At 46.7% G+C, this 14,322-nt stretch overlaps 1 protein-coding gene across 6 annotated transcripts in view; it reads right to left on the reverse strand.

Annotated features, from left to right (window-relative positions):
• The window catches only part of adgrv1 (adhesion G protein-coupled receptor V1), a 195,358-nt gene that overhangs the window by 135,536 nt on the left and 45,500 nt on the right, over window positions 1-14,322 (reverse strand). For all 6 annotated transcript variants that reach the window (XM_045704309.1, XM_014160914.2, XM_014160913.2 and 3 more), the window contains exons 9-22: window positions 13,840-14,169; window positions 12,727-12,903; window positions 12,022-12,245; window positions 10,645-10,771; window positions 10,260-10,445; window positions 9,829-10,009; window positions 9,445-9,608; window positions 9,161-9,284; window positions 8,714-8,974; window positions 7,592-7,718; window positions 6,999-7,216; window positions 5,079-5,813; window positions 1,535-1,908; window positions 487-663 (exon numbers count right to left, since the gene is read on the reverse strand). In XM_045704309.1, the coding sequence (XP_045560265.1) occupies window positions 487-663; window positions 1,535-1,908; window positions 5,079-5,813; window positions 6,999-7,216; window positions 7,592-7,718; window positions 8,714-8,974; window positions 9,161-9,284; window positions 9,445-9,608; window positions 9,829-10,009; window positions 10,260-10,445; window positions 10,645-10,771; window positions 12,022-12,245; window positions 12,727-12,903; window positions 13,840-14,169 (3,405 nt within the window). The remainder of the gene's footprint in view (window positions 1-486; window positions 664-1,534; window positions 1,909-5,078; window positions 5,814-6,998; window positions 7,217-7,591; window positions 7,719-8,713; window positions 8,975-9,160; window positions 9,285-9,444; window positions 9,609-9,828; window positions 10,010-10,259; window positions 10,446-10,644; window positions 10,772-12,021; window positions 12,246-12,726; window positions 12,904-13,839; window positions 14,170-14,322) is intronic.

Below are 14,322 nucleotides of genomic sequence, written 5' to 3' on the forward strand. Positions count from 1 at the left end.
TTTTAATCTAAAATCAGTCCTAGCGTAGGTATCCATAATGTGTTTTCAGGCGTTGATCTCTGTAGTGAGATTTTAGACTAAGCCTAATCATTACCAGGCACCTGTTACTACGACAACATTTTCCTTTTAGCCACTAGGTGGGGCTAGAAGTCAACAACACCACTGAATGGATGAAAATAGTTTTCTGGGATTCAATATGGCCAGAAATGTAGATGCATGGTAAAATATTTATATTGACTGGTTTGTAACTTTCCTATAGTCTGAACTTCTTGCAGTTGCATTTATATGCAATGTGTGTGTGTGTGTGTATGTTCTCGTATATGTATAGGGTTGCTCTACAGGTGTACCATTGGGGTTTCCCTAGCTCATGAACGATTGAGGAGCGCGGGGTAGTTTTCCCAGGCTGTATGTATGTATGTATGTGTGTGTGTGTGTGTGTGTGTGTGTGTGTGTGTGTGTGTGTGCACTCTGGGTGTTCCCCCTCACCTCAGAGCGCTGACCGGGCAGGAAGAGCACAGAGCCGCTGGCGTTAGCAAAGTCCTGTTTGGCCTGAGCCTGGCTGTCTGAGTCCAGCTGAGTGACAGTGTAGTTGACATAGACGTGGTCCAGAGCCCCACGCATCCGTTCAATAACACAGGAGATGGTGGAGCCTTCCTCTGTCGTCTGGCCATAGAGAAAAGAGATGATGGTTATTAATGATGCTCCCTGAACTAAGACATTTTAAAACATAATGTCACATTACACTTGTCAAAATTGCACACAACCTTTTATTTGATCACAAACTTGGTATAAAAACGGAAAGAAAATCATTTTGGACATTTTCATGTTTTCCACAGCAAGATACGGGTAGTTCATTACCAATTCATGACAGACAACCACACATTCCAAAAATGAACATTTGGGTTTGAGAAATACTTTTATGGACAACCCTCCTCTAATTCCTGCACAGTCAAGATGTGATTTGCAGAGAGTCCACCCGATAGCCCCGCATGCCTCTGAGTCCCTTTGTCCCCTTGCAGCGTTAGAGGGACCCTAGTTCTGATGGAATGGCATCCCCTGGTGTACCACCTATTGTGCTACTGGGACTCTAGTTCCATAGGAATGCCCTTGGCTGCTCTGCCATCTGTCGCTCTACCTGAGCGGAGCCATGAGACACCCTTGTCCAATCTCCCTAAAGGGCAGAGCGCACACTTTCACCCAGGCGTAAACACTGGTTAAATATGCAGAAGGATATGCACTCACTAATGACTGCCTTCAATTACATGTCTTTCTCGGTAACAAAATATCCATATTCTCAGGAGATATGCTGGATCAAAGCCAGTTAAAGAATGTGTGAATAATGTGCTGTGTGGTCTTCATTCTACTCTGTGTTTTACATCACTGTTGCTGATGTGTCTGTTAAACTCAGGGACCGCCAGAGTTGGTAAATACGGTCTGTACATTTCATCTCAATAGTGTCAATAGCGTCTCATTTATACTGTAAATCATTTACAGCGTGTGTGCGAGTGCTTTCGTGGGAGTGCGAGTGTCTTACGTCTGGTATGCAGGTGCCGGTGAAGCCAAAGAAGCCGTTGGCGTTGTCGCTCTTCATCACCCGCAGGGTGGCGGTGGGGCGGGGGAGGGGGAGACGCGCTCCCCCATGGGCCGCCACCAGCTGCAGGTAGAACAGCTCCTCCCCTTCCTCCTCCTTGTCGTCCCGCACCTCCACCACAAAGGCCTTCTGCCTCTCGCCCTGCCAGTACTGCAGGTAGCCAGAGATGTTCCTCAGGTCCGTCTTGGCGGGCTGCGCGTGGAGCTCGTGGATCTCCGAGTGGTTCAGTCTGCTGTGGTAGAGACGCAGGTCCTGCAGGAGGCCCGTGTAGCGCTGTTCTCCGTAGGGGTCCGAGCCGATCCTCACCGGAGCTGAACCTGCAACACAAACACAGGAGGCAGAATACACTCAGAAAAACATCAAGCAGCGGGTGGTCATGCTGCTGTCAAAAAAAGCTAAGCTTTTTGTATACGGAGAAGCTGACAAGCCTGTATTGAACAGCGTATCCGTTCCAGAATGGTTTCATGCTACAATGCTGACTTAAAAAGGTGTAGGCCTATGTACTCCAAAGCCAAATCTGTCTTCGTCTCTAACCCTAACCCTGTGGAAAAAAAGTGGGTACAGCGCATCATCATTAGGCCTATCTCTGCAGTGCAAATTATTAAACCATTAACTAGTTCAGAGGTCATTCCCTATGATGACCCACCTTACTGAGGGCTTGACCAGTACCCAGCAGAACACTGGACAAATTGAGAAAACCTGCGATGGTGACCCCTGACAAAGCCATCAGACAAAGCAATAAAACACCGGTTGAGTTGACAAGGTCGGACGTGTCTGACGTTGGCATTTATATCCCTTCGATTGAAGTTAACCATAGAAGAGCTATCAACACAGATAGCCCCGTTATGTCTTCAGTTATTGAGGGGGGAAAAGAAAACTGCCGTCGGCTTTCTTCTGCCTGTAACAATGTCCACCAGTGTGGCGGCTATGCGCTCGTTCAAGCATTGCAGAATCTCTGTAAGTCTGAACAAAGGGAGAGGGGTTGGGTGGAATGCATGGTTTTAAATAGATCCTCCCTGACCAGATGTGGGCCACAAGAGTGAGGAGAGGATCAGGGTCCCACAGTGGTCACTCACAGACGACCGGTGACTTCAGATTGATGGGGAAGCCTCTGTCTGCTGAGAGTGAGACGCCTCACGGGAAACAGGCTCAGACAGGCTAGACTTCAATGAAGTCACTGTAGTCTGAAAGTGTAAATTATACAATAACACAATTGTAAGTATTATGACTTTTGCCTTTAAAGCTAGAATCTTTAAAGATGTCCTGCAGCGATTTTGAATGTTTCCTGTTGAAAACGATATCCCAAATATAGCGTATGTTTTGAGCAACATATATATATATATAAACCTTGAAATAGCACATATGGAATCATGTAGTAACCAAAAAAGTGTTAAACGAATTAAAATGTATTTTATATTTGAGATTGTTCAAAGTAGCCACCCCTTTGCCTTGATGACAGCTTTGCACACTCTTGGCATTCTCTCAACCAGCTTCGTGAGGAATTAATTTTCCAAAAGTCTTGAAGGAGTTCCCACATATGCTGAGCACTTGTTGGCTGCTTTTCCTTCACTCTGCGGTCCAACTCATCCCAAACTATTTCAATTGTGTTGAGGTCGGGTGATTGTGGAGACCAGGTCATCTGATATAGCACTTCATCATTCTCCTTCTTGGTCAAATATTCCTTACTTAGCCTGGAGGTCTGTTTTGGGTCATTGTCCTGTTGAAAAACAAATGATAGTCCCACTAAGCGCAAAACAGATGGGATGGCGTATCGCTGCAGAATGCTGTGATAGCCATCCTGGTTAAGTGTCCCTTGAATTCTAAATAAATCACAAGTCTCTTCTTCTTATTGGTGAAGGCCTGATTCACGCAGTCTCCTCTGAACAGTTGATGTTGAGGTGTGTCTGTTACTTGAACTCTGTGCGGCAATCTGAGGTGCAGTTAACTCTAATGAACATATCCTCTGCAGCAGAGGTAACTCTGGGTCTTACTTTCATGTGGCGGTCCTCATGAGAGCCAGTTTCATCATAGCGCTTGATGGTTTTGCGACTGCACTTGAAGAAACTTTCAATGTTCTTGACATTTTCCGCATTGACTGACCTTCATGTCTTAAAGTAATGATAGACTGTCATTTCTCTTTGCTTATTTGAGCTGTTCTTGCCATAATATGGACTTGGTCTTTGTTGCCTCTTCACTGTTGATGTTGAGACTGGTGTTTTGCAGGTACCATTTAATGAAGCTGCCAGTTGAGGACTTGTGAGGCGTCTGTTTCTCAAAATGGACACTCTAATGTACTTGTCCTCTTGCTCAGTTGTGCACTGGGGCCTCCCACTCCTCTTTCTATTCTGGTTAGAGCCAGTTTACGTTGTTCTGTGAAGGGAGTAGTACACAGCGTTGTACGAGATCTTCAGTTTCTTGGCAATTTCTCGCATGGAATAGCCTTCATTTCTCAGAACAAGAAACTGAAACTGACAAGTTTCAGAAGAAAGTTCTTTGCTTCTGGCCACTTCGAGCCTGTAATTGAACCCACAAATATTGATTCTCCAGATACTCAACTAGCCTAAAGAAGGCCAGTTTTATTGCTTCTTTAATCAGTACAACAGTTTTCAGCTGTGCTAACATAACTGCAAAAGGGTTTTCTAATGATCGCCTATGTAGATATTCCATTTAAAAAATCTGCCGTTTCCAGCTACAACAGTAATTTACAACATTAACACTATCTACACTGTATTTCTGATCAATTTGATGTTATTTTAATGGACAAAAAAAATGTGCTTTCATTTATTTCAAAAACAAGGACATTTGTAAGTGACCCCACACTTTTGAACGGTAGTATATATATGTTTTTACACAACTGCAAACTTCAAGGAGTATGGCACTCAAGGAGTTGGTCTTATGGTCAAATGTGACGTCATCATCCTCCCCCCTTGCTTTTAGAATAATAGATGAGCAACAGAGAACAAAAGTGGAAAGCCCCCCCCCCCCCCCCACCCACTTGTGCCATATCATGACATACTGTACCAGGACCACCTATTGAGATGTGCATTTTGTTAAGTATATCCGGTGTTAAATGAGGTTATAAGGAGTCTGGAGGAGGACTTTAATTGAAACAATAGCAAAGCAGCCACCCAGCCTGTGTTTTGGTAAAAAGCTGAGGTATAGGCCTGGAGAAATATAACCACTCTTAATTTCAAAGACAGAGCTATGGACCGACCATCCATGGTATCAAAATGATAGTTTTAACCATGTTTCGAGGCTATACAGTGTTTGTTTACATTTCCATTGTTTACAAACACTGGCAGCAAAACAAACTTGTATTTTGGGTTCTGATGGGGTATGACAGTTGAAATAAACTCGCGAGGCATTTGTAATATATATTCTTCCTGAATGAATGGGTATGTATCATTCATTTCTAAGTCCCAAAATAGATGTACAGTAGCAACTAAGGATTCCAGCTTCAAGAGTTAATGAAATTATTGGGACTCACCGTCAGTGATGGCCTCTCCTTTGAGACTCTTAATCCCTCTGGGCATAAGGTTGCCATTCAGGAAGAACTCAATAATCCCATCATCCACCGTGATCAGCACATGGAGCCACACATTGTCCTCCACAAACCTCTCTGCCGTGGCCCGGGCCACCAGGGTGTTGTTGGCCCCCAAGGCTGTGTAGTACAGCATCACACTCACATGGGACTCGTTGGTCTGGACCTTCACCCCATAGTACAGCGTCCCGTTCCTGTTGCCCTTGGACACGATGAAGCCGTTGGTGTCCGGCCTGGAAACCAGCCAGGCTGAGAAGGTGAAGTTAGCAAGACTGTCAGGCCCTTCCTCTGGGCTGATGGTGCCGTAGGCCCCCTGTAGGCCCGAGAAGAACCAGGTGTCGGTGCCTGAGTGGTGCCTCCTGGAGTGGGGCCTGAGCTCCACCTCCTTTGGGAAGGAGGCGCTGAGGAGGAGGTCCTGCATGGGAGGGAGGCCGAGAGGGAAACGGACAGATACAATCTCCCAGGCAACCCGCACCTCCCCGAAGGTGCCCTGCTGCCGCAGGATGGTGAAGGAAGTGACATCAGACATGTCTTCTTCTGACAGGATGTCCTCAGCCACTTCCTGGTCCAGGTTGTCGACGGCGATGGCAAACACTCCAAAAGGGTCATCGTTAAAGGGGATCAGGACAGAGGCGTTGAGGGATGTATTAGCCAATCGGCCACCCTCTCCGGGGTAACCACCTATGGAATATCACCGGACAGAAAATGGTTAATGCTTGGTATCAACAACATTTGTAACGTGACACAGAGTACTTTAGGAATAACCCATAACACCCCACTTCAACTGAGAGAACATAGGTAGCTTTAAAGCTCAGATGTTGATGTTCTAGTCAAGAACATACTAAATCAAATCAAATTAGATCAAAGTTTATTGGTTGCATACAAAGTTTAGCAGATGTTATAGCTGGTGCAGTGAAATGCTTATGTTACTAGCTAAAAATGTCAAACAAATACACAAATAATAATCAAAAACAAGAAATCATTCATGTCCGGATGAATCCAGTTAACAACTCAAATAATACTGTATCAGTAATCCAAATGCAATCTATGCGTATACACACCAGTAAGATAGAGTGCCTTCGGAAAGTATTCAGACCCCTTGACTTTTTCCACATTTTGTTACTTCATAGCCTTATTCTAACACCCAGGCCGTGTACACTGAGTGTATAAAACATTAAGGACACCTTCCTAATATTGAGTTGCACACCCCCCCCGTTCCAAGGGGATTCTGGCCCATGTTGACTCCAAGGCTTCCCACAGTTGTGTCAACTTGGCCGGATGTAATTTGGATGGTGGACCATTCTTGATAAATACACGGCAAACTGCAGTATTGCAGCTGGCACCGACTACCATAACCGTTCAAAGGCAATTACATTTTTTGTCTTGACCATTCAACTTCTGAATGGCACACATACACATTCCATGTCTCGATTGTCTCATGACATAAAAATCCTTCTTTAACCTGTCTCCTTCCCTTCATCTACACTGATTGAAGTGGATTTAACAAGCGACATCAATAAGGGATCATAGCTTTCACCTGGATTCACCTGGTCAGACTATGTCATGGAAAGAGCAGGTGTCCTTAATGTTTTGTAAACTCAGTGTTTATGGACAATATAACAAAAATGAAATGTACAGTAGTAGATATATTAGAATGAGCTATATGAAGAATACAGTATATGAATACACAGTGTGAAAGACAGTATAAAAGAAATGGTCCAGTGTCTACTGTCTCTATATACATGGGACAGCAGCGTTGGCTGTGCGCGTGTTGTGTGTGAGTGAGTCTGTTACTTACTACAGGAGTACTACTAGTTCAGTAGGTCACCTGGCGGATATCTGCCTCACACTCCCACTTCCCCTTACCTGAGATGCTGATGAGCCTGAGGACGTAGAACTCGTTAAACTCAGGGAGTTTGTCTGAGATGGCCTGCAGGACGATGGGCTTGGTCTCCTCTCCCGTGGTGAAGGTGATGGAGCCAGAGGTGTTGGTGAACTCCTGACCAGGCTCCAGGGCTGTGTCATTGGCATAAAGGCGCCAGAACACCGTCACGTTGCCAAAGTGGCCCCTGGCCCTGATAACACTAGGAGACAAAAGGACTGTATGTGGGACTGAGGAAGAACTCGCAAGGATACAACTCAGGTCCTTAGAGGCTTGAATGTATGCTGGTTCCTGTGTTTTCCTTCTAAACAGGAAGTGATTAAGACCTGAAAATCAATTGTGAGCACTTCCTTAGCAACCAATGACATTAGTGGACCAACGAAGTGCCAGGGAGAAGAGTGCCAGCAGACATTACGGCCCCCGAAGTCCTGAACTGTCCCACACAGGATTAAATTATACCAACAGATGGTAGAATAATCAACTCAATAGGTTTGTTAAGAGCTGCTAATCTATTCCAGAGGCTGGGTAAGCATGCAGGAAAGGTGTATGGTGTATTAAGGCTAGAGTTGGTCCTTACTAGAAGTTGTTGGTCTTGCCCTCTTCTACAGACCTCTCTGTGGATTCCAGGGAGAATATTCCGTTGGCCTCATCATTGGCCTCAATCACCACTGTCGCTGTGTCCGCACCATACACAACAGCGTCACCTGTCCCCACACACACACACACACACACACACACACACACACACACACACACACACACACACACACACACACACACACACACACACACACAAGAAAACATGTAATGTCCTTCAAGTCAGTAAAATGTTCTTGTTTGAACTTAACATCTTGCTTGGCTTAAATAAAACGCAGCATGTGCGTGTGCTTTTACAGGAGAAACAGAGAGAGAGAGAGAGAGAGAGAGAGAGATGAGGTTGCTTGATAATACCCACATAGTATTGTCATGCTAAATATCATCACAAAAAGGAGACTGTTCTCATTACCATAGCACACAGTAACCACGGCAACCCAGCGGAGAGGGTCAGGGTTCTACATGCAGATGTCCGCCACGAAAATAATATAAGAGCCCTCTCTCGTTAACTAAGGCTTGGAGAGGAGCAGAGTGGGTTAACCCTTATTTTCACTCCAAGTAGTCCATGCACATACAGCCAGGCCAGGCAGCGGAGTGGAGTAGTGGACTGGGCTGGCGGGCTTTGTGCTGCAGCCTGCAGAGTGAGTCTGAGTTTGGTAATTAAGTTCCCCCACAGGCCCACCCGCTTTCATCCCTGTCTGTGTCACACAATACCGGGATTAGGAGGGCTTTTCAGGGTCACCAGTGTCAATGCTAATCAACCCAGTTACTCACCAATGTACAGAAACAGCTGTCAAAGAGACTGGAGATACAGCTACTGAACGAGGAAAAACAGTCAACATAACGAGGATGATTGTTTCCTACTACAGTTGTCTCTAAATGACTTGCCCAATATCTCTTTGTGCTATTGTACTGAGAGAATGAATTCGATTGGACAACCTTCCATACTACACAATGTGAGTAAGGCCAGGAGTTTTTCCTGACCACGTGACCTGACCAGGAACCTAGCCATTGTTTAAAACTAGAGCTTAGAGTTTTTCCTGTTCAGGTCACGAGAAGTATCTTGTTCGTTTGAACGCACAGAGAACGTGGCAGCCTTACACACCTGTAGTGTTGTAGAGGAGGATGTAGAAGGGTTCGTCAGTCTCAGGTGTGTCGTCCTCCTCCACAGCAACAGAGATGTTCTTCGACCATTCTCCCACACCAAACACGAGCACGGTGTCGTTACTCAGTGGGGCCAAGTCACCCAGTGACGTCCCGCCGTAGTCCACACGATACATCACCGTGGCAACAAAGTCAGCCGGACCAGCCCTCAAAACAGTGAAGTTGGCCACACCCCCCTCCCGAATCCTGACAACCACAGGCTCTGGAGGACAGAGAGACAGAGTATTACGTCATCCTACGTCAACTGACATAACCACCATGCCGCGTGACAATAAACACTAGGTCACTTGATATAGCCACTCTACGTCTGCTAACACGCTGCAGCGCTTGAAAAAAACTCCCAATGCTTTACATAAAGTGCTAGGGAGCAAATCAAAGATATCCTTACCTGCAAAGTAAATCGGGTCATCGTTTTTGTTTATCTGCAAGCTTGCGTTGAGTATGTTCCCAAGTCTTGCTCCCCCTGTCACATTCAGGAGCGTGATGGTGAAATTCTCCATGTCCTCTGGGAGCTTATGTTGGAAACAAGATATTGTCGGGCAAAGATGAAGTATTGCGTAGAAAAGATAACAGATACCATACAAACCATGACATTTTTATTGACATAGATGTTATACACATTATGTAAAGGAGCCCTGGTCAAATACTGTAGCGTTTGAGAGATGGCTTTACCTCATCAGGTACAGAGAAGAGGGTGAGGTTTTTCACATACTCCCCCTCAGCAAACACAACGTATCCCTGTACGGGGCTGACGTCAGCAGACATGTGGGGCTCTAGGACCCAGGACACAGACACCTCCCCAAAGCGACCCCTGTTCCTCACCACAGGATAGGCCACTGCCAAGGAGACCCACAACAGAACACAATATTTACAATATAATACACTCAATCCTATTAGTTTCTGTATCATCTCTCTACTGAATCTCGTCTTCTAAAGAATTAAAAAGACTTAAAATATGATCACGAATGTTTTCCTGTTATTTTACTTTCTTCATACTATATTGTCTTAAAGTACTGTCTAGTTTTTAGACACTGTTCCTCCACTGCTCCATTGTACCTGAGTGTGACTCTGAGCCTTTGCTCTCGTTGATGGCCTCTGCCAATCCAGACCGGCCGAACTCTATGACCCCGGAGGGGTCATCATTCTTCCGCACCGTGATGTTGACCTCTCGGTGGTTGCCAAGGCGACTGGGTGGAGTGCTATAGCTGCTGAGTACCATCGAGAACATCTCATCCAGCTACACACAGACACACACACACACACACACACACGGGCACATCAACAGAACTGTCACACTGTAATCTGTGCACTGTGTTCTACAGGCGAACACATGTACAACTATCAAAACCAGCAAACTGATTTTGAACTTCAAAGGCATTTGAAACTGGAAACAGTAGGACCGGCGACACCCTCACAGTTAGGAGGGAGTGTCCAAGCCATACATACATGATGTCATAAAGGGGGGACGGACAGTCGTGTAGCTGTACCTCAGGGACCCCGTCAGGCCGTGCCACCAGTGCCACCAGCACCTCCCTCTCCCCGGGATTAAACTCCAGGATGCCCGTGGCGCCGTAGAACTCGGCGTTGCCCGAGGGCATGAGGACATACCGCACCAGCTGTTTGAGCAGCTGCCCCTGGACCCTGATGACACGTAGCTCCACCACCTCACCTTCCTATAAAGAAAAGGTCACAGGGCAAACCAGGACAAACTAGGGGTCAGAAGCGTTGCTGTTGTTGATGTAGGTAATCCATCGAGAACACTTGGTAGTTTGCGAAAATGACCCGGTGGGTCAAGATGCTATTCAACACGCATCAGTCGATGAAACAGATGAGCATCAACAGTCATGAGGCCTGTCTGTGTGCCAGACGTACGTTGATATACCAGGGTCCTCTGGAGAAGGGGGAGAACTCAAAGACTCCACCTGGGTCGTCGTTCTCCACAATGACAATCTCTCGACTGGTGAAGCCAGGCTTCAGGATCTGGTTCTCAACGTTAACCCTGCAACACAGAGGGGAACTCAGCGGCTAGACCAAAAAGGAACTCACAAGCCTTCATCTCAGTGGGAATGTGGGTTGTGGGGGAATTTTAAAACAGCCAGCATGTACTGCTTGTAAAACAACAAGGAGATGCACTTCAAAGCTTACCACAGAAATCAAGTATTTTCATCAACTTACCCTTCATTTAAAAACACTGAATGAGTAAATTCCTTGTATTGGCTCATGTTCAGTATTGACCAGAGGCCTGTTGTTTGAGCTGCTCTGATTAACCGTGTCACTCAGTGGCCCCTGAGCCTCTCTCTCTCACAGCAGGGGGGGGGCCTGTGTGTTCTGTCAGCCTGGCCCCTGATGAGCAGGGTGTGTGTGTGTGTGTGTGTGTGTGTGTGTGTGTGTGTGTGTGTGTGTGTGTGTGTGTGTGTGTGTGTGTGTGTGTGTGTGTGTGTGTGGCCACATAAAGGGTAAATGAAAAGCAGAGGCTGGACAGAGCAAAGCACACCAAACAAACACTTGAGTCCAACTCGCATCATGCATACAAACACTGACGTCTTTACAGGAGGGCATAAAGAACGGTTCAAATTAGGTGCAACACAAAGAAGATCCCTCCTTACTCCCCACACCCACGCTCCTCTCTTCCCAATGCACAGCCCCACAAAACCACCCCAACAACCCCCCCCCTCCCCATCAAACCAAAAGCCCAATAAATCCTAGTGGTTCCTTTTTCCCTAGACAAAGTCGTGATTTAAAGCACACAAAGAGTGTTCACTCCACTCGCCACTTACCCGAAGTACACTATAAAGCGCGGAGTCTCCACCCTGCAGGAGAGGGGAGGGAGGGAGGGAGGGAGGGAGGGAGGGAGGGAGGGAGGGAGGGAGGGAGGGAGGGAGGGAGGGAGGGAGGGCGAGCCAATGTTCCCGTCACAGGTCATCGGTAACAGATGACAGGCAGGAATTGGAGTAGGGGTAGGAACAGGGGTAAAGGATAGGCTTTCCTTGTGACACCCTAGTCTCACTGCTCATATTAGTAGTTCTTAAAAAAGAAACTATTTCATTGCTTTAATAATTTTAAGCACAGCCAGGCATTGTCGTTAAGTAAATGAACAAGTGGACAATACGCTACTGATTCAAATCCCAGGACATATGGCAATGGCGTGTGGTACATAATCAGACACAGGCACTTATTTCCATTTCTACTGATTAACAGAATGAGAATCTGTTGGCCAACCAAAAGCTCCCCAGAGTTGCTGTCCAGTACCTGTCCAGAGTGAGGGAAAGGGTCTCGTTGACCTCAGGGATATCGTCGGCCATGACGGTGACATTGATGACGGCGTCACTCTGTCCTGTCAGGAACACCACTGAGCCGCTCAGGGTTTCCAGGTCGTCAGGGGTGATGTCAGCCTGGTTGTCTCCGATTGGTCGAAGGCTCCAGAACACCACGGCCTTTCCGTCTGTCCCGTCCCGCCGCAGGCTGAGGGTCACCTGTGGGAGGAGGAAGAATATCTTTTCCCTCGACCATCTGCAGTCATATTAGACATTTGAACAAACTGACTGGTAGGATAAGAAGCCTGTCCATTATAAGCACTGTGGCTATGTTACATGAAACAAGACCTGTAAATTGCTGTTCAAACATACTGTAGTGATCATTCAACTGCAGTAATTACAATTTGAAAAACATTTCATTGCGGTAAAGTCATCACTGTAACATCAAAGTAACATCCCCACACATACAGTATCTCTAGCCAGATCATATCAGAGTCACGGTACACTACACAGGTGTGCCATTGAGCCTACAGAGGGTTAGCGTACTGTGCTGACATGTGTGTCATTGATAAAGAGAGATGGTTAGCGTAATAGCGTGCCATGCTAACATGTATGCCATTGATGCAGACAGAGGGTTAGCGTAGTACCGTACCATGCTAATGTGTGTGCCATTGATGCAGACAAAGGATTAGCGTTGTACCGTGCTAGTGTTGGTGTCCTCTGGCTCATACACCACCACTGTGGTGTTACTGGTGAAGCCGATCTCCCCGTTGGCGATGTCGGGGGTGACTGTGAGGGTGAGGTTGATCGCCCCTCCGAAGCGAGGACTCAAAGACGGGATGGGAGGGCTGATACTGACCAGGTCCACACTATGCAGCTGGAAGAGAGACAGCAATGATTACTAAGCACAAATCCCCTATAGCCATCTTCCAATACATGACTCAACTTTCATACCAGTAGGCCGCATTTTTTGTTGTGTTAGCCAAACGGAAAATGAAACCCTTTAAAAATGTCTTAAAAAAAAGAAAAAGAAAATAAATACATGACTCTCACATGGGCAGTATACTGTATAAGTACAGGTGTGGGTTTCATTCAGGTATTGTGGAGTTGGTTCATCAGGGAAGGAACAGAATGTGAAGCGTTAATGCAATGTTGCAGTTTTCTCTCAGGCATTAGTGTTCTATTGTGCAGTACTGTACTTCTTTACCCCTCCATGATTCCAAATAAACCGCTCTCTTAACTTCCCACTCTCACTACACTATGAATGACTTTCTCCAAAGACCTCTCAGCACTGTCATTCTGCTTCTTCTTTGGGCTTTGTGTGTGTGTTTTCGCATGTGTGCGTGTGCGTGCGTGCGTGTGTGTGTGTGTGTGAGGGAGCAGTTTGGGACCCATTGAATGTGAAGGAGGTACTTCCATTTTGTGTTTGTTTTTAAGCGCTGCCTGATGAGGGCTGTTTGTTTGGAAGCTTGGACAGATCCCATGGCAACAGGCCAGCGCACAGTTCTCAGGTCCAAGTCACTCACACATGCAAATGAGGGACCATGTATCTGGACAAGCTTGACAAAACTAAGAACCAACCAACATTTTCCAAAGCTGGAGTCGCTGACCACTTTCTACATTTTTTTACATCCAGTAGCACAGGTGAGCTACGTTAAGGTCTTCACACTCATTTAAATAAACAGATCTTCTTATCTACTGTATTTGAAACCTCCCCTGTATGAATTGTGTGTCCCACTCCCTGTGACAGTGCTCCTATGACTGGGTCAGTATTTGACCCAAAAGTGTTGCCGTTCGAGACCTCTGGCCCCACCTGGATGAGGAAGTGGGCTCCGTTCTGCAGGAAGGCGTCATTGCGGATGGGCAGGGTGAGTCTGGTCAGATCCTGGCCCTGAGAGAACAGCACGGTAGTAGAGCGGCTGCCGTTCAGCACACCGTCCCGGGCCAGCCCGGGGTCCACGGGCCCCGCGGGGATGTAGAGGGCAGTGAGGGCTAGGGCTACCTCCCCCAGGGTGCCCCCCTCCCGCAGAAAGCTAAGGGACAGGAAGCGTCCATCGGGCTGACTTTGGATGTTCTGGTTCTCCTCCGGGTGGAAGCGGAACAGGCCGTACACGTCATCACTGTCCTGGAGGTAGAACATCATCTGTGGAAAGAGAGGAGGGAGAGGAAGGAGAGGGGGGAAAGGAGGAGAAAGCATCAGACTCTGTGTCGTAAAGAAAGAACCCTGGGCTAATTTTAGAGATGCAACCTCTTTAATTAAATGGGCAAGAATAGCTTTCATGAGCTTTTTTACTAG

The sequence above is a fragment of the Salmo salar genome, chromosome ssa20 (genome assembly GCF_905237065.1).
Source record: "Salmo salar chromosome ssa20, Ssal_v3.1, whole genome shotgun sequence".
Lineage (NCBI taxonomy): Eukaryota > Metazoa > Chordata > Actinopteri > Salmoniformes > Salmonidae > Salmo > Salmo salar.